The sequence below is a fragment of the Notolepis coatsorum genome, assembly GCF_963971535.1.
Source record: "Notolepis coatsorum genome assembly, chromosome: 5".
Classification (NCBI taxonomy): Eukaryota; Metazoa; Chordata; class Actinopteri; order Aulopiformes; family Paralepididae; genus Notolepis; species Notolepis coatsorum.
In genome coordinates this window covers 9,353,925-9,378,222 of record NC_140169.1, presented here as the reverse complement: position 1 = coordinate 9,378,222, position 24,298 = coordinate 9,353,925, and the positions used below count along the sequence as shown (strand labels likewise).

Here is a 24,298-nt window from a genome sequence, read left to right as displayed (position 1 = left end):
TCCCCGTATATGAAATGAAAGTGGCTTGCAACTATACTGCTGGTAAAATCACTGTTTATTGCTCGTTTTGCATAGTATTACATTCCACTTCTATAAACAATAAAAGTCCTACCGTAAGAGCCTCATACGGGTCAATTAAACCTTTTTGATTAGTCTTTCCTTCGAGCTAAGTTGGACTGAACATTTCACTGTCAAAAGTGCAAATGTAAATAAGGTTGCGTCGCAACACGGTTTTCTAAATAAAGGTCACATATACAAATTCCTCTCAATTCTTATAAAAAAAAGTCCCGGATATACATAAACATTAATTGGCATAGATCTCTATAAACGGCCCAACACATTGATCACTTTAGGCACACACTGAAACCAGTAACATCACAAATATGAAGCAGGTAATTACCCATAAAAATAATAAACCTTTCATGGGGTTATTTACAATAATAATAATTCATTTGATTTCTAAAGCACTTTTCATTGTGAAACAAATGTATGCAGAGTTTCTTGTCCTCCTGATTAATGCAATGGTGATCTCATTCAAGGAGCACTACACAAGCGCGCGCACACACACACACACACACAGTTTGTTGTTTTTGTTCTATTAGTGATTTACACACTTTCTCAGTTGGTTCATTATAAAAAGATACAAACCTGAAAACAAACGCACTTAAATGTTAAATAAAAGGACCACAGTAATGAGGCAGGAGGAACATATTTTTTTAATAATGGTAAAATTGTTATTTAAAAATGTGCCCCTAAAAAATATTATTTGCCCCTAAATTTCTCATTTAGGGGCAAGTGTGCCCCTAGTGAAAAAGCTTAGCGTACAGCCCTGCACACACACACACACACACTGTTGCGTTATTATATTTTCTATCATAGGTCTTATCCAGATGGTTTTTATTTATTGTCAGATTATGTTTGCTTTGACACTGCTGTTGTTATAATTAACGCGTTAACGCACAATTATTTTAACACCACTATTTCTTTTACGCACGATTAACATTTAAAAAAAAATATATATATATTTTTTAATGGACTTCACTCAGGTGTATTATGTTTGTTTCTGACTTCTGAGAGAGAGATGAGCAAGGGGCAAGAGAGAAAGAGATCTGCGAGAGTGTGAGAGAGAGGGAGATAGAGAGAGAGAGAGAGGGGGGGGGGGTGAGAGAGATGAGGAAGGGGCAAGAGAGAAAGAGAGATGCAAGAGTGTGTGTGTGTGAGAGAGAGAGAGAGAGAGAGAGGGGGGGTGAGAGAGAGAGAGAGAGAGAGAGGGGGGGGGGTGAGAGAGATGAGGAAGGGGCAAGACTGAAAGAGAGCTTCAAGAGTGTGTGTGTGAGAGAGAGAGAGGGGGCGTCGGGGGTGTGAGTCCTCAGCCCTTGTGTGGGTGAATGTAACAAGTTCCTAACGTTTTCTTTCCCCTATTATTTCATGTACACTTTAGTCATTGTTTTAAATTATTATTTTCTTTTAAGTTATTTTGTGCATCACTCTGTTTTGAATTTGATACAAATTTACAATGCATGAGGGTCATCCTTTTGTGTTAAATGGCTGCATAAAGCAAGCATTTGTTGACTCATGTTGATAAGAGTATGTAAGCCCATATGGGCTGGGCATACACCTGTATGTAAGACACGACAATCTTTGTTTAAGGTAGATTTAGAACAGATGAGAAATATGTGATTAATTTGCAATTAATCGCGAGTTAACTATGGACAATCATGTGATTAATCAGATTAAATATTTTAATCAAGTCAAGTCAAGTCAAGAGTTTTAATTGTCACTGCATACAGGTATACAATGAAATGCGGCTGGTCTTGCCCGCGACGATGTGCAATACAGTGGTACAACATATAATAGAATCCAATAAAAATACAGTGGTACAACATATTAATAGAATCCAATAAAAAACAACAGTGCAATAAACAGGTACATGGTGTGCCATCTCGGTATCTGTACATAGTATTTACAGAGCATATAGGACATGCTAGGTAGCTTTAGTAGTGCAATACACTGTTCCTGATGTTATACTAATTTAAAGTGGCCTTTCCTCTGGCCATAAGTGTGCGTATGTGCGGCATGAGTGTTAAAGTGGCTGCTAGTGTGTGAGCGTGCTCAGCGTGCGTGTCGTGTATGTGCTTGTGTGTGCTTGTGTGTGGATAGTTCAGTTTCTGTGTCTCTCAATGTTCATTGTTCAAGGCTCTGATGGCCTGGGGGAAGAAGCTTAGCCTAAGCCTCTCCGTCCTAGTAGCTGGGGTTCGCAGGCGTCTGCCTGACCTCAGCAGCTGGAACAGGCTGTTATTGGGGTGGTGGGGGTCTTTCATTATCCTGCAGGCTCTGGATTTGCACCTCTTGTTGTATAGAGCCTGCAGGGGAGGTAGCGCAATACCCGTGGTACGCTCGGCTGAGCGCACCACTCTCTGTAGGGCCTTCTTGTCCTGTGCCGTGCTGTTCCCATACCAGGCAGTGATGTTTCCGGTCAAGATGCTCTCTACAGCTCCTGAGTAGAAGGACTGGAGTATCTTCCCCGATACTCTGAACTTCCTTAACTGTCTCAGGTGGTAGAGGCGCTGCTTCGCTTTCTTTACTACTGTGTCTGTGTGTTGACCATGTCAGATCCTCTGAGATGTGGACCCCCAGGTACTTGAAGCTGCTCACCCTGTCCACGGTAGCCCCGTTAATCATCAGTGGTGTGTGTGTCTCCTGCTGTCCTCTCCTATAATCCACGATCAGCTCCTTGGTTTTACCAATGTTCAGGAGCAGGCTGTTGTCCTGGCACCAACGTTCCAGTACCTCAACCTCCTCTCGGTAGGCCTTCTCGTCGTTGTCCGAGATCAGCCCCACCACCACCGTGTCGTCGGCGAACTTCACTATGGAGTTGGAGCTGAACTTGGCCACACAATCGTGTGTGTAGAGTGAGTACAGCAGGGGGCTTAGAACAGAGCCCTGGGGGGACCCGATGCTCAGGGTGATGGTGTTGGAGGTCTGACCCCCCACCCTGACCGCCTGGGGTCTTTCACTCAGAAAGTCCAGTACCCAGGCGCTCAGGGCGGAGCTCAGACCTAGTTCGATCAGCTTGTCCACCAGTCTGGTGGGGACTATGGTGTTGAACGCTGAGCTGTAGTCAATGAACAACAGTCTCACATAGCCCCCCTTCTGACGGTCAAGGTGGGAGAGAGTGCTGTGCAGTACCTGGGAGACCGCGTCGTCAGTGGACCTGTTTGTCCTGTATGCATAGGGTCCATATCACTGGGGAGAGAGGCACAAATGTGGTCCTTGACTAGCCTCTCGAAACATTTCATGACCACAGAGGTGAGTGCCACCGGTCTGTAGTCATTTGGGCATGTTGGGGAGGGTTTCTTCGGTACAGGGATGATGGTAGACATCTTGAAGCAGGCAGGGACTACTGACTCCGCCAGGGATTGATTATATATGGCGGTGAACACCGGGGCAAGCTGGTTTGCACAGGACTTAAGTATGCGTCCTGTTATACCATCTGGACCCGCAGCCTTCCTGGTGTTCACCTGCATAAATGCTCTTCTCACACTGTGTTCCGACAACGAGAGAGCGCCCCCGCCCCCCCGCGGTTGCCCCCCCCCCCCCCCCTCCACAACAGCCGGTGCGCCAGTGACGTCACTAGCCAGAGGGCTAGCGGCGACACTGTCTACACCGAACCGAGCGTAGAAGGAGTTGAGTTTGTCCGCGAGAGAGGCGTCGTCGCTCCCCATTGAGGGGGTGCTGACTTTGTAGTCAGTTATTGTCTTCAGTCCCCTCCACAAGCCTCTTGTGTCGTTTTGTGCCATTTGTGTCTCCAGTTTCTCAGCATATGTCCTCTTAGCAAGTTTAACAGCCTTGCGCAGAGTGTAGACTGAAGCCTTGTACTCTTCCATATTTCCTGACTCTCTGCCCAGGTTATAAGCCGTGGTGCGTGAGTTCAGGGCTGTTCTTATAGTGCTGTCCACCCAAGGTTTCTGGTTTGGGAAAACCCGCGCCTTCTTTGTGAGGACAATACCGTCTGCCACTGTTGTTATGTAACTCACAACGGTATCAGCGTACTCGCTGACGTCACTGGCGCTTCCTTTAAACATGTCCCAGTCTGTATCCTCGAACGCATCACGGAGCGCGGCCTCTGATTCGTCAGACCACTTTTTTGTCTCACGTGACACGACAACGTCACGTGATCTTTGTTTGTATGCTGGGATTAAAAAAATTGAGTCGTGATCGCTCGCGCTTGCAGAACCCATCAGTGGCGGCCTTAGTTATAATATGTGGTATTGTATTGTTGCTATTTAAAAATGGACCACACTGTTTTGAACCAGACAAAGCAATCTAAAGCGATAATAATAATAAGAATAGTGATATATTCTGATACACTTCTATCATTCTAAATCCATAATAATATTTATGTATCCTGTTAAACTTCTATCTAAACCAATAATAATAATAATAATAATAATAATAATAATAATAATAATAATAATAATAATAATAATAATAATAATAATAATAATAATAATAATAATAATAATAATAGTGATGTATCCTGGTAGCGTGAATACTTTCGGCAACCAACATGCCCTTCCGCGTTGCTCTGATTGGCCAGCGTTGGCCAGCGCTCTCCTGTGTGAATACCAGCGCTCTACACTCGTTTACCCCCTACGCATGAGGCTCCCCCCAGGTTAATAAGCAACGCCGGTTCTGTGCTTTTGTTTTGAGCCGACGCTATGGTTTTCAACGGAGAGACACACACACACCGCGGCGCGAGTGCAGCTACACAGGCAGCCGGTGATGAGGAGGAGGAAGAGCTGTGGATTTTAATCGGCAGGAGAGAGAGAGAGCTCAAAGCCGTATATAATATAATAGCCCTGTGGTGCGGTCGGAGGCAGCTCAAACTACCTGTGTTGTAATAAATGAATTGATTGATGTTTAACTTGTCCGTGTGTGTCCAGTCCTTTCGACTAGCAAACGTTGTCTGTATTTAATGTTATCTCAGGATACCACTGTAATTGTAGCAAACGTTGTCTGTATTTAACACTTTAACTGCCGGGAAACGCTTTACAGCGTCATTCCCGGCCATGCTCAAGTTGCCGAAGGACGCTGTACAGCGTCTTTAATATCAATATTTCAAAAATCTGTGATCGGATTCATATTTCCCCTCCGCTGGCCTGAGATCCACCAGGAGGACCCACTGAGCTCTCTGGCGGTTCAGGAGCGCCATCTGGTGGCCGATCGGCGCAATCGCCAAACAGGAAGTGCTGTGGAGGTTGTGCTGGTCGGCCATATTACTTCCGGGCACTCGGTTTGGCTGCCGGCACTCTGGCTCGTCACATTATATAGCGATCCATTGCCAATAACTCGATAAACAACATGATTTGGACGTATATAGTATTATACAAGCTGGAAATGGTTCATCAGGATAAACATCCCATAATCGAAAACGGTCTACACCACGCTGATCGTCCAACGGCGCGAGGAAGATCCGGTAAGATTCAACGTTATTTTTGAACGTGTTCCATATTTAAACTGTTATGATGAACATATGACCCACACTAGATGAATGATATAACGCTGCTCACGGAATTATAAACGATCCCCCGCCCATCCGGTCATCATCAGATCATACGTAGATCATTCTAGAAGTACGTCCAATTGAAATTTTTTATATCGCCCCGATTGCCATCAAACTGTATTTCATCATCAATATAATGCATTTGGGGCTATAGATCACGTTCTGGAGAAAGCTGCATAAAGAGATGAAAACATACTTATACATTAGACCATACTTTACTATGAATATGTGAATGAAAAAGTTTAACGTTGCTACACAATGAACAATACATATAGGACTTTGAATGGGCCCTAATAATGGCAATGTAGCAATAGAATTTAAAAAGTTATAGCCATGCAAAGAAGGGGTACTTCTCCATAGACAAATAGAGCCGGCAACCTATGGTATATAATGAATTTAACCCATGGCACCCAAAGTGTTAATGTTACCTCAGGATACCACTGTAATTGTAGCAAACGTTGTCTGTATTTAACGTTAACCTCAGTTGGTAAGCTATTTAGCTAATGTTGTTAGCATTGGATAGCATCAACGCTAGCTGGCTACAGCCCAGCACCATGCCATGGGAATACTATTTACTAAATTATGGAGGCTTTTCGTCAAGGTAAGAGAGGATTTGTCATGATCAACTGAAGGGGTAGCTCATAGTATTCCCATGGCATGGTGCACCACGGGGCTATTATATTCGCGGTGTGTGTGTGTCTCTCCGTTGAAAACTATAGCGTCGGCTCAAAACAAAAGCACAGAACCGCCGTTGCTTATTAACCTGGGGGAGCCTCATGCGCATGCGTGGTGTAGGGGGTAAACGAGCGTAGATCGCTGGCAAACGCTGGCCAATCAGAGCAACGCGGAAGGGCATGTTGGTTGCCGAAAGTATTCACGCATCCTGGTAAACGTATATCTAAAGCCACAATAATAATAATAATAATAATAATAATAATAATAGTGATGTATTCTGGTAAACTTGTATCTAAACATGATAGATAGAATCTGCATGTGATACCACTTGTACATCAGCTCTACTCTCTCTCTCTCTCTCTCTCTCTCTCTCTCTCGCTCGCTCGCTTGCTCGCTCTCTCTCGCTCTCTCTGTGGGGCATCTGGTGAGAATGCTGTGGTGTCGCGTGACTTCATGAAAAGGCAGGGAGTGTCAATATTGACAGCCCTATTATAATATTATACAATGTTATAATATATTGTGTCTGTATTCTATCTCTCAGTCTCAATCCAGAATCTTCTGCTCTCCTAAGAAGGAGAACCAGACTAAACTGGTTGTGTGTGACCTGGGAAACCCCATGAAGGCAGGAACCAAGGTAAGTGTTATACAAGTACTTAAGTACTGTACACAGTGTCCTGAATATACTGATATACTAAGTAGTGTACACAGTGTCCTGAATATACTGATATACTAAGTAGTGTACACAGTGTCCTGAATATACTGATATACTAAGTAGTGTACACAGTGTCCTGAATATACTGATATACTAAGTAGTGTACACAGTGTCCTGAATATACTGATATACTAAGTAGTGTACACAGTGTCCTGAATATACTGCTATACTAAGTAGTGTACACAGTGTCCTGAATATACTGATATACTAAGTACTGTACACAGTGTCCTGAATATACTGATATACTAAGTAGTGTACACAGTGTCCTAAATATACTGCTATACTAAGTAGTACATAGAGTACATACATACATACATACATACATACATACATACATACATACATACACACACACACATACATACATACATACATACATACATACATACATACATACATACATACATACATACATACATACATACATACATACATACATACATACACACACACACACACTAGTGATGTGACGATTCATCGATTTGCATCAGTGCGCCGGCATAAACGTTCACGATGCAAGTGCACCGCTGGAATAAGTCCGCATCGGCTACAATTCAGGCTGAACTTGCGATGCATCTTGTTGTAGCGTCTTTGCATCGGTCAAAACCATTCATATAATTTCCTCTCATCTACTTCTGTCAGCAGTGCAGTGCACACAGCAGATACTCTCTTTGCTTCGCTACTACAGAAGGCGAGAGCCGTGTCACAGTTATCAACAACAAACAGTGGAAGTCGAGGAGACATGAATTGAATTGATCAACTGGCTAACGTTATTAGCTGCTGGTTAACGTTAGCCAGTTAGCCGTTCAGCTAACGCTAAACTACAGTATCTAACTAACTAACGTGACTCTGCAACACCAGTTCCATTAGTGAGGAAATGGGGGGGGGGGTATATTGAAGACTCTTGACAACAGGTTCAAAGATAACTTCACATTTATTGGCAATTCGTTTCCTTATATCGCTTCCTCCAGGTTCCAACTGTGTTGACAAAATGCGATCATGGTGTGGTCAGCTACGGAGCATCAGAACGCTCAAACTCTCTCTCTCTCTCTCTCTCTCTCTCGCTCTCTCTCGCTCTCTCTCTCGCTCTCTCTCGCTCCCCCTCTCTCCCTTCCCCCCTCTCTCTCTCTCTCTCTCTCTCTCTCTCTCTCTCTCTCTCTCTCTCTCTCTCGCTCTCTCTCGCTCTCTCTCTCTCTCTCTGTTCAATGATTTAAAGTGGCCAAACGTTACTGTTCTGAAGGATCAGATTAAACCGAATATATATATTTATTTATATATATATATTTAATTGTATTTGTATATCCCCTGATATCCCTTGTATATTCCTTGTACAATATGCATTGAATATCCCTTCTAGTCTACTGAACATCCCATAATAGTCTCCATTCTACCATTGGACGAGACCTTGGTGCCAGGTCGCCATACCCCTCAGACCAGGTTCAATCGTACCGCTCAACATGTATGGACAAGTCCTAGTTCCGCGTAGGAATATGTCTACCGCACCACTAATGGTACTATTTGTTCATAGTGCGTATATATACTGCGCTATTAAAGTAGAGCTTTCTTTTAGTCCAGTTCCTTACCCTCCAACAGAGTGACAGACGCAAAAGCCTCCCCGCGAACCACGTGTGGGCAGTAAGGCCAATTCGGCCCAGTATCGGCATTGAGACATCGTGTATATTAATATTTGAATAGTCATATTTGGCACTATATCGTCGAGTTGGACGTATTCTATTAAGCTAATAATAGTCTATTCATATGTAGTGCCTCGTGCGGTAAGAGTTCTATAGTAATCAGCACCCCCATCGTTTCGGGCATCAGCTGGACGCTTATCCAGGGTGGTTGACCCCACGTGAAGCTGCACCCGAGGAGCTCCAGGCCAAAGAGCGAGTGGACCTGTATATTGGATTATTCTACCGACGACGGCTAGCCTTCCCCGGCTTGGATTATGCTTTGAGTACTTTGATTATTCTATGGATAAAGGCCAACACTGCGGTGTGTTGGAAATACCCCCCCCGGAGAGGATGACAGGTGAGACGGCGCTCTGCACAGTGAGGTCGCCTCACGTCTCTCCGTCGTGGACCGGAGGACGCCGGCCACAGAGGGTCCAACTGCATTCATCTGTGGATCGAGGATCGTTGGGCACCGTGTCGCACATCTGTGGACTCTCCCAAGATACCCTCGGCCAGACGGGATCCAGCCAGTGACTCTCTAACCCCCCCCCCCCTCCAGCTGTCCTACAAGCAGTCGGAACCTTCCCCTAGTGTATCCAGCTATATAATCATTCAAGTATCATCGCTATTGTTCCCTAAATATTCCAGGTTGTATATTTGCTTCCTGCGCAATCAGAGATTGGACATTCGATATTGATCTACCTACGAATACTCATTTGCCATAAAAGTGCATACTATTTCAAATCATAAATGTAATTAAGTGATCGTTGTACATACCTTTTGCTATGTATTAAAACTCAAACTTTCGATTTGGTACATTTGTGTTGGATCCGTTTATCAGGTGGGAGTGTTCAACATATTCATACCTAGTACTGGGTGGCCAGAGTCTAAAGTACAAGAGGTAGTGGTAGTAAGTATCATATCTAACCATACAGTCAGGGAATTGTACCCCTCAGTTACAATTGGTCCTTCGAGCCGGAGGGTAATCAGTGTAATATTAATATAGTGTTATTAATATCCATAATCCATAATCCGACACAGTGGTGGTGGGCCTGATCTCTGCCAACGACGAGAGGGCCTACCTGGAAGAGGTCAAGGTCCTGGCGGGATGGTGCCAGGAAAACAGCCTCTCCCTGAACGTCAGCAAAACAAAGGAGATGATTGTGGACTTCAGGAGGTCGGGGGTCAAGGACTACAGCCCCCTCAGCATCGACGGGGCACCGGTTGAGAGAGTCAACAGCTTTAAGTACCTCGGAGCCTACATATCCGAGGACTTGACATGGACCACACACATTAACAGTGTTGTGAAGAAGGCACGACAACGCCTCTACTTCCTCAGGCGCCTAAGGAAGTTCCAAGTCAGCCAGAAGATCCTTAAGAACTTCTACTCATGTACAATAGAGAGCATCTTGACCGGCAACATCACCTCCTGGTTTGGGAATAGCACTGCACAAGACCAAAGCACACTACAAAGAGTGACACGTTCAGCCGAACGCACAATTGGAGGGGGGCTCCCCACCCTCCAGAACATTTACCCCAAGCGTTGCAAGGGCAAGGCTAAGAGAATCATTAAAGACTCCAGTCACCCGAACAACTGCCTCTTTGAACTGCTGCGGTCAGGCAAGCGATACAGGAGTCTCAAGGCGAGCACAGAAAGACTCAGAAGAAGCTTCTATCCCCAGGCCATCAGGCTGCTAAACGAACAATGAATGAACACTACACAACAACAACCACCAAACGCACATAGCACACACATCCACACGCACACACTCACTTTAAACAAACACACTGTAGCACCCACTCCACACACTTATAGCACACACCCACTTTAAACAAACACACTGTAGCACCCACTCCCCACACTTTGTATTTATGGATGAAGGATTGCACTACAACTCGTACACCTTACTGTAAATTGTACCTAAAATTGTACCTCATCCCATTTCTGCTTTGCACTAGATAGTACTGTACATTAGTACACTGCATAGTATTGTGTATTGTATATTATATGGTAACTCAGAACATTGTACATATGTCTATACCGAACACTGTGACCTCATTTTCTTCTTCTAAATTCATGCTATATTATGTTATTATGTTATTTGATACTATCTTGTCTAGCACAGTCTCTGGAGCGTAACAGTAAGAAGCATTTTGTATGAAAGTATTCTGTACTTCTGTATGACAACTATTAAAGAACTTGAACTAAAGAACTTGAACTAATATTAAAATGGCCTATGATGAACACTCCACGAAACGATCCAACTAACCAACAACGCCCGCGGCGCAAACGACAGCTCCCTCAGTACCTAGAGGCTTACGCTGTCAGTCAACAACCTAGTCTTCTACCAACAGTAAACGCGGTAAAACTAGAAAGTAAAATTATGTCTAACCCTAACGACCAGGCTACCCCGACCATAGAGGCCCCTATGGGTTCTAATGTAACTGACCCAGCTCACGGTGGGGACCAGGGGGAACCAGACATGACTTTACCCCCCGCCAATACCGAAGAAGTAGTCCCCGACGAGTCCCGGGAGGAAGACAACACTACCGAGAGAGAACTCGGCACGGAAGAAGATGAGGAGAGCACCGTGGAGATAGAGCTCCAAGACTCCGCACGGAGTACCCCAAGGGACGGCTCCCCTATACAACCGTCTTCTCCCAGCGAGGCAGAGAGGACACTACGGCAGGCATTCCTCGTCAGCCTGAAAGCCTCTACTGAACGCGATAGACTCCAGGGTGAACGCGATCGATTGCAGATACAGCAACGGAGCGAAGAAGAGCACATACGCCTGGAAATAAGACGCATTCAGATGGAAGAGAATATGGCAAGAGACCGGGCCGACGCCCAGCGCGCCGCCACCGGTGCCCAGAGAGAATCGGATCTCACCAAGCGCGAAGCCGAGCGCGACAGAGCACAAGCGCAACTAATAGAACAGCTGATCAGAAGGACAACACCCCCTCCCTCCACCAGAGGCTCCAGGAACTCGTCTAGACATCACTCCAGGGCGGCATCCCCTAGCCGAGTAAGCGACCCTGAACTTGACCAACAGACGATGTTTATACCCCCCGCAGACCCCCTTCCCCAACCGGTCCAAGCGAGACCCAGCCACCGGGAAGGAGCGGCATACACTGCGGAGAGGCTAAATCAGAGACTACAAGCCCTGGATGACCTAACGGAAGACGAAGAGGAAGAGGAGGAGAACCACGCCCGACGACAGCACAGTACTCTACCGGACCAGGAGGTCCAGTACAGCCCAGGCTATACCCCCGCGGAGCTGCGCTACAGACCCCCGACGCTATTCACGGGTGAGCACGACGCACGACCCGCACCGAGGAACAGCACCTGGACCAGCGGGCCATGGTACACAGCCGGTACCAGCCCACGCCAAGGAGCAGGAGGAGACTCGCCTAGGAGGCCTCTCCCCCAACGCTCGCCGACAATCCGCGTCATACATTGGCACACCTATGGTACCAGACTTCACCCAGGAGAACCGGGCCCAGTATACGGAGCTCCGCATGTGTCTGGAGACAATGTTGGTGGATGTCATTGATGAACGCCATAAATACGCGATACTACTGAAGCATTTAAAGGTACCCCGCGCGCACAACATAGCGCTCGCCTACGCCACTTCCACGACCCCATACACCGCAGCGCTGGTAGCGTTGGACCAGAGATATGGACGTATATGGGATTACGTGATCCAGGAGATCAGGCACATCGACCGCCTACCCCCAGCAACAGACAATCGAGCACTGGACGACCTGTCCATCAGAGTGCAGTCCCTGGTAGGGATGCTGGGAGCGCAGAGGGAAAAGGGTAGGCATGAACTATACGCCAACTCAAATGTAGAGAGGATCTTGGAGAAGCTACCGCCCGCCCGACAGGAGCGATTTAGGCGGCAGAGAGACCACCGAGACCCTAATGGCCCCGAACCGAACCTCCTCGATCTAGCCGACTTCCTGGCGAGAGAAGTCAGCAGCTTACGGCTAGATACATTCGGACGGAGCACCCCTGGCTCCAGAGAAGGAACCAGGAGACTAAATGATGGAAGAAGATCGGTGACTGTCATGCACCAATCGGAGTCAGTGCCAAGCAGTAGGAGCCACAGTACCCCCTCAAGAAAGGAGAAGTGGAAGATAGTGTGCCCCTACTGTGAGAAAGAACACTGGCTGTCACAATGTGACTCATTCCCCAAGATGAATGCGGAGGAAGCGAGTCAATGGATAAAGTCCAACAGACGCTGTTTTCGCTGTGCGCGATCACACATGGCAGCCGAATGCCGCTTAAAGAAAAAGTGCAGTCGGTGCGATGGAGCCCATCTGGACATACTCCACGACAGTAACAGACGGCGGCCTCCACCCGCACCATCAAGCAGCAAAGCAAGCGTCATGTACATCGACCCCGCCAGCAGCAGCGGAGCCAGAGTGCTCTTAAAGGTAGTCCGTGTGACATTGAGCTACCAGAATAAAGTCATGGACACTTACGCCGTCCTTGATGACGGGTCAGAGAAGACCCTTCCGCTCGCGTCCGCTGCGGCCCAGCTAGGGCTGCGGGGGAGCGAAAACCAAATGACAATTCGGACAATAAGAAGAGATTTGAAAACGATAAAGGGCGAGAATGTCTCATTCTCTATCGCAGCAAGCGGCCAGCCCGAGCGACGGTACAGGATTACAGACGCTTTCACCAGCCAAGAAATAAGACTGTCGCGGTACACATACCCCGTAGCCAAGCTGATGGAGAAATATGTACATCTACGCAAGCTACCGATCCCACTCATAGACGGTGCTACCCCGACACTGTTGATAGGCTCCGACCATGCAGACCTCATTGTCCCGATAGACCGGGTTCATACCGGACCCAGAGGCTGTCCTGCAGCAGTCGAGACCCGCCTAGGATGGACTCTCCAAGGCCCACTCGCCAAATCTCTCAACCGAACCACAGCCACTAGCTGTCTCCACTCCCGAGTCACAGAGGGAGACACCGCACTCCTGCAGCATGTAGAGAGGCTATGGACCTTAGAACAAATGCCCTTTAAGAACGAAAAGAAAGACATTCGCTCTAAAGACGACATCTACGCCATTAACCTCCTCGAGACGGGAACAAAGAGAGTCCCAGTCAGCGGCGTGTTGAGATACGCCACGCCACTCCTGCGGCGGGAAGGGATGCCTACCTTTCACGCAAAGAAAGACGCCACAGAGCGGTACCTACTAAACACAGAGCGGCGCTTAGCCAAGGACCCCGCCCAAGAAAGTGTATACCGCGCTGAGATTGAGAAGCTCATCACAGCGGGACACGTCACAAAGATTGACATTAAAGAGGCCGACCAGACGACTGAATCGTGGTACGTGCCCCACCACAAGGTTCATCACAACGGCAAAGACCGCATCGTGTTTAACTGCAGCTACCAGATCGGATCCCAAAATCTGAATAAAGAGCTATTGCCCGGTCCTACACTCGGCCCCTCCCTACTAGGCGTACTACTCCGCTTCCGCCAGGACAAGGTGGCTATCAGCGGGGATATCAAAGGGATGTTCCTGCAGGTGAGATTAGTAGAGGAGGACAAGCCCCTGTTGCGGTTCCTATGGAGAGAGAGGCCAGGAGATGAGCACCCAGCCATCTACCAATGGGAAGTCCTCCCTTTCGGAACTACATGCAGCCCATGCTGTGCTACATTTGCACTACAGAGACATGTCGCAGAGGACCCAGCAGCGGACGAAGAGGTCCGACACAGTGTGAAGAACAGCTTCTACGTAGATAACTGTCTACAAAGCGTTTCGACCCAGGAAGAAGCCGAGGCTCTCCTACTTAAACTCCGCACCTCTCTGATCAAAGGCGGCTTTGATCTCAGGCAGTGGGCCAGCAGCGATCCGCACGTACTGCGCAGCCTCTCCTCCGAGGACAAGGCAGCGAGCAGCGAGACCTGGATGGCCACAATCCCAGGAGAAGCCCAAGAGGTGACACTAGGACTAGTGTGGCGCTTCAAAACAGATTCGCTCCACTATAGACACAAACCCCTGACCACGGAGCAGGGAAGGTCGACGGCAATACCGACCACCAGACGGAGTGTGTACAGAACACTCGCCCGACAATATGACCCGTTAGGATGTATACTACCGTACACCACCAGGGCAAAGATGATTGTACGAGCATTGTGGGACAAGGACCAGGGCTGGGACGACCCCATTCCCGCACACCTTGCATCCACCTGGAGAGAGTGGGAGATGGAACTCCACTCACTCCCAGGCGTTAATATACGCCGAAGCTACTTCCCACCCACGGTGAGGCCAGAGACATGTAAAATGGATTTACACGTCTTCAGTGACGCCTCCGATGTCGCCTACGGATCAGTAGCCTACTTGCGGGCCCAAGAAGAGGGGGGAGAAATCTACACAGCATTCATCCTCGCCCGCTCGAGAATAGCCCCACGCAAGCAACAGTCTATCCCACGTCTAGAGCTCTGCGCAGCCCTCGCAGGAGCGCATCTAGCCACGCTCATCCAACGTGAGCTCACCATTCCGGTGCATAGAACAATCCTGTGGTCAGATTCCACGACAGTACTCGCCTGGATCAAATCGGATTCATGCAAATACAAAGTCTTCGTGGGAGTCAGTCACTGAGATTCAAGAGTTAACCGGAGAGTTAACCGGAGAAGCAAACTGGCGCTATGTTGATACAAAACACAACCCAGCTGACGTCATCACCCGGGGAATGTCCCTAGATGACTTAACCCGTCGTAACATCTACAGTGACGGACCAGCATTCCTCAAGCTCCCGGAAGGAGATTGGCCCACGCCCACCCCGAGGGAAGCAAGTGACGAGGAGGCTGAGAATAAGAAACCTATGTTCTGTGGATTGAGCACTGTTGTCTCCGCAGACCCCAACATAGACGATTGCATTACCATAGAGAGTGCGCAGCAACGGACATTCCTGCGGCACCACCCAGAGATTCAGTCCCCCGCTGATATGTCAGCAGCTGACTACGAGGAAGCAGAACTGCTTCTACTGCAACGAGCCCAGAGAGACTCGTTCCCCGATGAACTAGACTGTCTACAGGGAGGAAAGCCCGTCCCATCAGACAGCAGATTGATTCATCTGGCCCCCGAGAGTGACACACATACCCTCATCAGAGTGGGTGGTCGCCTGCGGAGAGCCCCCAATTTACCGGATGACATTAAGTACCCGATCGTATTGAACAGCCGACACAAGGTCACAGAGCTGATTATAAAGAAATACGACGAGGATGTACACCACGCAGGAGCAGAGAGAGTCTTCGCGGAGATCAGACGTCGTTACTGGATACTTCAAGGAAGAGAGGCGGTGCGACGCTTCCAGCGAACCTGTCTAGACTGCCGAAAGTGGCGCGCGCAGCCCAGCATACCACGGATGGCTGACCTACCTCCATGTCGCCTCCGACTCGGCGACAAGCCATTCCACTCAACAGGCATGGACTGTTTTGGCCCGCTGCACATAAAGAAAGGAAGAGGCACCGAGAAGCGGTGGGGTATTGTATTCAAATGCATGACCACCAGAGCGATACATATCGAGCTCCTTCCGACCATGAGCGCAGACTCATTCCTTATGGCCTTCCGAAGATTCACATCACGGAAAGGAAAACCGTCTACATTATTGTCCGATCACGGGACAAACTTCAAAGGCGGAGAAAGAGAGCTGAGGGAGAGCTTCCAAGCTATGGGCCCAGAACTTAAGACCCACCTCGCTCCAGCCCAGATTGACTTCCAATTCAACCCCCCAAACGCACCCCACTTCGGTGGAACTTGGGAACGAGAAGTACGTTCTATAAAGACAGCCCTGTACGCAGTACTTGGGGCCCAGACTGTGGCGGAAGAAGTCCTAATGACAGTCCTCACGGAGATTGAGGGAGTATTGAACTCAAAGCCCCTCGGTTACGTCTCCAGTGATGTAGCAGATGTCGACCCAGTCACCCCCAACACCCTCCTGATGGGGCGGCTAGATCCCGCGTTACCCCAGACAATGTACCGGCCTGAAGAAGCGAACGGCCGACGAATGTGGAGGTACAGCCAAGGTATTAGCCGACAAGTTTTGGAGCAGTTTCCTACTGCACTACCTACCGTCTCTACAGACCCGCCAGAAGTGGGTAAAAGAGAGAGACAATTTGACGGAAGGAACAGTCGTCATGATTATTGACCAGTCACTACCCAGAGCTATGTGGCCGGCTGGCCGCGTAAGCAAAGTGATCACCGGTGCCGATGGCAAGGTCCGAGCAGCTGAAGTACTCGTCCAGGGGCGCATTTACACCCGTCCTGTGGCGAGGCTCATAGAACTGCCCCGACTCCCAGACACAATCGATGATGACCATGACCCTATGACTTTGTGAGTTGACTGACCCTTACAGCGAACCCTTGAGTGGTAGACAATGCGGTTAATCTGTCTCTGCTTAACTAATTAGGTTGGGACCAATTAGGGGGCGGCTGTTCTGAAGGATCAGATTAAACCGAATATATATATTTATTTATATATATATATTTAATTGTATTTGTATATCCCCTGATATCCCTTGTATATTCCTTGTACAATATGCATTGAATATCCCTTCTAGTCTACTGAACATCCCATAATAGTCTCCATTCTACCATTGGACGAGACCTTGGTGCCAGGTCGCCATACCCCTCAGACCAGGTTAAATCGTACCGCTCAACATGTATGGACAAGTCCTAGTTCCGCGTAGGAATATGTCTACCGCACCACTAATGGTACTATTTGTTCATAGTGCGTATATATACTGCGCTATTAAAGTAGAGCTTTCTTTTAGTCCAGTTCCTTACCCTCCAACAGAGTGACAGACGCAAAAGCCTCCCCGCGAACCACGTGTGGGCAGTAAGGCCAATTCGGCCCAGTATCGGCATTGAGACATCGTGTATATTAATATTTGAATAGTCATATTTGGCACTATATCGTCGAGTTGGACGTATTCTATTAAGCTAATAATAGTCTATTCATATGTAGTGCCTCGTGCGGTAAGAGTTCTATAGTAATCAGCACCCCCATCGTTTCGGGCATCAGCTGGACGCTTATCCAGGGTGGTTGACCCCACGTGAAGCTGCACCCGAGGAGCTCCAGGCCAAAGAGCGAGTGGACCTGTATATTGGATTATTCTACCGACGACGGCTAGCCTTCCCCGGCTTGGATTATGCTTTGAGTACTTTGATTATTCTATGGATAAAGGCCAACACTGCGGTGTGTTGGAAATACCCCCCCCGGAGAGGACGACAGGTGAGAAGACGCTCTGCACAGTGAGGTCGCCTCACGTCTCTCCGTCGTGGACCGGAGGACGCCGGCCACAGAGGGTCCAACTGCATTCATCTGTGGATCGAGGATCGTTGGGCACCGTGTCGCACATCTGTGGACTCTCCCAAGATACCCTCGGCCAGACGGGATCCAGCCAGTGACTCTCTAACCCCCCCCCCCCTCCAGCTGTCCTACAAGCAGTCGGAACCTTCCCCTAGTGTATCCAGCTATATAATCATTCAAGTATCATCGCTATTGTTCCCTAAATATTCCAGGTTGTATATTTGCTTCCTGCGCAATCAGAGATTGGACATTCGATATTGATCTACCTACGAATACTCATTTGCCATAAAAGTGCATACTATTTCAAATCATAAATGTAATTAAGTGATCGTTGTACATACCTTTTGCTATGTATTAAAACTCAAACTTTCGATTTGGTACATTTGTGTTGGATCCGTTTATCAGGTGGGAGTGTTCAACATATTCATACCTAGTACTGGGTGGCCAGAGTCTAAAGTACAAGAGGTAGTGGTAGTAAGTATCATATCTAACCATACAGTCAGGGAATTGTACCCCTCAGTTACAGTTACAATATAAATACTAATTGGATAGTTGATGATAAACATTTAATTTCATTATCTGAAATATTATAAAATCATTAAGTTTGCTATAAGCCATTATCCCTTTGTGTGTGATTATTATTGTCTCACAGTAGTGTGTGTGTGTGTGTGTGTGTGTGTGTGTGTGTGTGTGTGTGTGTGTGTGTGTGTGTGTGTGTGTGTGTGTGTGTGTGTGTGTGTGTGTGTGTGTGTGTGTGTGTGTGTGTGTGTGTGTGTGTGTGTTTTTAGCTAAAGTGGATAGAAAACACAGTACTATGCAAAAGTCTTCTTAGGCACCCAAGAGTTTTTATATAAATTGTCTTACAGTAGATTATTTTATTTATATAAGCTGCATATAAGGAATACAACCATATCCTCTGTCATACCATAAAATGTTATCATTATTTTGCATCATGTTGAATCGCATCGTATTGCCCCGAATCGCATTATGTTGAATCGAATCGTATTGTATCTCAACAGGGGGTGAATCGTATCGCATCGCATCGCCCGGTGCTTCAAATGTATCGTTAATGTATCGTATCGTTGGCACCGTATCGAGATGTGCAACGCATCGGCCTCAGTGATGGAGATGCACATCACTAACACACACACACACACACACACACACACACACACACACAGACATATCCCTGAAACTGGTACTAATGCTGTGTTCCCATTACTCCTCTCCTGTCTCATCCTGCATTGTGATTGGTCAGGTCCTGGCAGAGCTGCGCTTTAGCTTCCGGCAGCTCTCTGAGCAGGGAACCTCTGTCAAGTTTGATCTACAGATAGTCAGGTAATCTATCTATCTCTCTATCTCTATCTCTCTCTATCTATCTATCTCTCTATCTCTATCCCTATCTCTCTCTCTCTCTGTCTTTCTGTCTCTCTCCCCCTTCTCTCTCTCTGTCTCTATCTCTCTATCTCTCTCTCTCTCTCTCTCTCTCTCTCTTTCTCTCATGTTTGTCAACACATGGTTTATATAAGAAATAATAGGAACATAATCTGTGTGGTTTTCTGAAGGGGGAGTTTCAGAAACTAATCACTGGCACCACCATGTGGATATTAGTAGTATTACACCAACATTTTCAGAACTCAATTAGACTGAAGTTGCCCTTAAAAGGAAGAATCTGCAATGCTGTCAAACAGTAACTGTGCTGTCCGTACTGTCAAAAGCCCTGCTGTCAAAGCTCTATGAAGAAGCTTTAAACCATACTGCCAAAGCTCCATTGATCAGCTTTAATCTGTACTGCTGCAGGGTTTTTATACCATGTGTGATGTCATAGCTGGCAGGATGCCATGTTACCCTGCTGTCTCAGGATACTGTGTATGATGATGCAACCTGTGTGTGTGTGTGTGTGTGTGTGTGTGTTTCTTTCAGTTCCAACCAGTTTGACAACAGCAGCCCAGTTGTCTCCAGCATCATCAAGCTGGCTGTCCTTGCCAGAGTCAACATCAGAGGGTATCACACTCACATTCACACTCTCTCACACACATCTGTTAATACATAATAAACTTGTCTTGAGAAATGTTCTCAACATTTTTTAATTGTTGTTACTTTCCATTTTGGAGTAATCTTTGGTTAATGTTTAAATTAAGTCCCAACCAGCTCTTAGCCCTGCCATCCTGTTTCATTAGGCAGCTGCAGTGAAACACGTTGTTAATGCCATTTCATGGCTACTTTAATAAATCATGAAGTGTCCTTTCTATCACTCTAACTCTATGCTCTGCCGCACAGCAGTAAGCTCCTTGGTTTCAACCTGATGGCTCCTAAACAGTTAGGATGAGTTGAATGCAAGAGACAAATTCCTAGTATATGTCAAATGTACTTTGCAAATAAACACATTCTAATTCTCTTGAGTGTCCTTTTTATCATTGTAACTCTGTGCCGTCCGGTGTTAGTGTGTCTGGTCCTGATCAGGTCCTGCTGCCCATCGCCAACTGGAAGCCCCGAGATCCTCCTGTAGTGGGAGATGACATAGGACCTCAAATACTGCACATCTATGAGGTATAGATGCACTGTACTGCATGATACTGCATGATATGGAACAAACGACCCCAAAAGACAGCTTAAAACCTATTTCTTTGCTCAGGCATTTAAATGACAATTCCTATCAAATTCATGTGTCGGTTCCAGTGATGGGAATAACGGCACTATAAGTAACTTCGTTACTAACGGCGTTCGTTTATTTCAGTAACGAGTAATCTAACGGATTACTCTTCCAATCTTAATAACGTCGTTACCGTTACTACAAAAAAATGCGGCGCGTTACTATGAATTAACCTGTTTCTTTCATCAGACATATCTCTGCGCCGAGAGGCAATAATATGTTCTTCCTTGTTTAGTGGACAGTGCGCGAGCCAAGCATACATGCTGACGATTGGCTGAGGTTGAATACAATGTCATGGTAAGCCAATCAGAGGTGGAGGTGGGCGGGTGTCTAAAGCATCCAGAGTCTGACACACAGCGCGACAAGACAAGCGATCACTGATCAGTCAGCATGAGACCGCGGTCCGTGTAGTGTACGTTTTGAGCTCAAAAACGAATCCAACGGACAACACAATGTCAACATGAGACCGCGGGTCCATGAGCGTTTTGTGTTCACTCTTTGCAGCGCAGGGCACTGAGTGGCTCTACTGCAGTGCTGACAGCCTTATCAACAGTGCTGCACTTCCTGGTTTAATAGCACAGGCTTCAGCTGCTCAGAGATATATCTCTGTATGTCATGCATGTCTTAAATGTAATGATTAGATTAGTTTAGATGATTCGATTAGCTTCTTATATCTGTATGTTGTGTATGTCATTGATTGATTGATTGAAAAGTTTATTAACAGATTGCAGAATGGGTACAGTACAGTACAGCTCAATACATACAATTGTTAAGGGGATGCAGACCAGAGAAAGACTTTCGTCATAAATGTCATGAATTGAAAATGGGGGACCCTGATGTAAACAAGACGAAACTCTTTCTCTGGTCTGCATCCCCTTAACAATTGTGTGTATTGAGCCGTACTGTATTGTACCCATTCTGAAATCTGTTAATTAAAATGTTCAATCAATCAGTATATATTTGTTATTTATTTTTGGTATAGTGCTTAACAAGCATAATTTAATGTTGCCCAGTTGTGGCCTGTTGAGGGGCAATACATATCAAAAGTTCCAAAACATCTATTCTGTTTGTATTTGTATGATCCACTATATAAACATAGTAATTATAATATCTACATAGCCTACATGGCATTTGATTGGAGGCTAGTCTCACTTTGTCCCACAGCAACATTAAAATAGTTTAGATTTGTGTATGTTGTTTATGTAAAAAAGAATCTTGAAAGTAACGCAATAGTTAACTGAGTAAGTAATTTAGTTACTTTTTGGAAGAAGTAACTAGTAACTGTAACTAGTTACTTTTTTTTAAAGTAACTTGCCCAACACTGGTCGGTTCTATGCACTGCTCTGTTGTAATTCAAAATGTAACTATTTTATCACACTTTTTTACTTCTTACTGATGCACTGCTCTGTTGTATGTTAAATACCCTGCTGTATGTCCGTTCTATTTTAAAATGTTTAGACTATTTTTAAACCGAATCATTTTAAACTATTTTTATTATTTGTATTACTGAATGAAACTGTAAACAGAAAGGCCATTGGGATGCTAGATCCTAATGTGAAACACTGTGATTTACCAATTATTATTATTATTATTATTATTATTATTATTATTATTATTATTATTATTATTATTACTACTACATGATACTACATGATACTACAGGATACTACAGGATACTACATGATACTACATGATACTACATGATACTACAGGATACTACACGATACTACACGATACTACACGATACTACATGATACTACACGATACTACTCTTCGGTTCAAATAACAAACTCAGCAAGACCGACGGCTTCTCAGTTAGAGTGGGTGACAATATTGTCACAAGGAAAGACGGAATTACCTACCTGGGTTCCATCCTAGAGGCAAATCTTTCCTGTGACAAAATGGCATCCAATGTAATAAAAAGTCAACCAACGAACTAGATTCTTGTACCGGATCTCCTCTCTGGTAAACAAGAATACCCTGAAGACTCTGGCAGGAGCACTCATTCAAGGGTACTACGACTATGCGTGCACCTCATGGTACAAAAGCACCTCAAAGGCGCTAAAAACAAGATTACAAACATCTCAAAACAAACTGGTCAGACTACTGCTTGACCTTACTCCTAGAACCCACCTCACCCCTGCCCACTTTGACAACCTAGGATGGCTTAGAGTAGACGACAGAGTACAGCAACTTGCAATGGGCCTGGTCTACAAGATACACTATACGACTAAGGTACCCATGTACATGTCAAAATACTTCCCAAAGGTCAGTGAATACCACAACCACTACACCAGAGGAAGCTCAACAAATCATGTTAAACCCAGATTCGACTCAAACAAGGGACTAAACACGTTTAGCAATTATGCCACATCAATGTGGAACGCCCTACCCAAAGCTGTAAAGGAATGTGAATCCCTACCCACATTCAAAACCGCTCTTAAAGAGCACCTATGGGAGGCTGCAATTCGAAACTGGCCACCATAAATGCCCAAAACCCCCACCACCTCCTAATAGACAGTCTCCTCCCCACCGCATGTATATATTCCCTTCCCCGCCCTATGTATATTTCTCTCCCACCCACCCACCCCCTCCTAATGTACAGTCCCCTCCCCATCATATGTATATACTCTGTCAGGATCTAGGGGTAACAGCACAGAAAGACTCAGAAGAAGCTTCTATCCCCAGGCCATCAGGTTGCTCAACGAACAATAACACCATGCAACAACCAATCAAATGCACTCACAACACACACATCCATACGCACACACTCACTTTAAACAAACAACACACTGCAGCACCCACTCTCCACACTTTAGAACACCTAGACACACTTTATATTTATTGGTAAACGATTTGCACTACAACCCATACCTCAGTACACCTTACTGTAAATTGTACCTAAATTGTACCTCATCCCATTTCTGCTTTGCACTATATAGTATTGTATATTAGTATATTGCATAGTATATTGTATATTGTACGGTAACTCAGTTACTCTATTTTGCATCGAACATTGTACATATGTATATACTGAACACTGTGTCTACGTACGTGACTTCTATTTTTACTTCTATTTTTACATGCTATACTATTTTATTTTATTTTATACTTATCTTTTGTCTAGCACAGTCTCTGGAGCGTAACAGAAAGAAGCATTTTGTATAAAAGTATTCTGTACTTCTGTATGACAACCATTAAAGAAACTTGAAACTTGAACTTGAAACTATTTGAATACCGTTTATGTCACAAATGTATCAGTAGTAAATATCTATATGTCCCTATGCCATAAATGTCATGTATGTTGTGTATGTCATAAATGTCTATATGAATTGAAAATGGGGGACCCTGATGTAAACAAGACAAACGTCTTTCTCAGGTCTGCATCCCCTTAACAATTGTGTGTATTGAGCCGTACTGTATTGTACCCATTCTGCAATCTGTTAAATAAAGTTTTCATTCATTCATTCATTCATTCATTCATTCATTCATTCATTCATTCATTCACATGATACTACAGGATACTACACGATACTACACGATACTACACGATACTACACGATACTACACGATACTACACGATACTACATGATACTACATGATACTACACGATACTACACGATACTACACGATACTACACGATACTACATGATACACGATACTACACGATACTACACGATACTAC

At 45.8% G+C, this 24,298-nt stretch overlaps 1 protein-coding gene across 1 annotated transcript in view; it reads left to right on the top strand.

Annotated features, from left to right (window-relative positions):
* LOC311227946 (integrin alpha-V-like) overlaps positions 1 to 24,298 on the top strand; it is a 142,736-nt gene that overhangs the window by 106,444 nt on the left and 11,994 nt on the right. Inside the window, 4 exon segments of the mRNA XM_084313819.1 lie at positions 6,783 to 6,875; positions 19,219 to 19,298; positions 19,884 to 19,964; positions 20,405 to 20,510. Coding sequence (XP_084169945.1) covers positions 6,783 to 6,875; positions 19,219 to 19,298; positions 19,884 to 19,964; positions 20,405 to 20,510 — 360 coding nt within the window.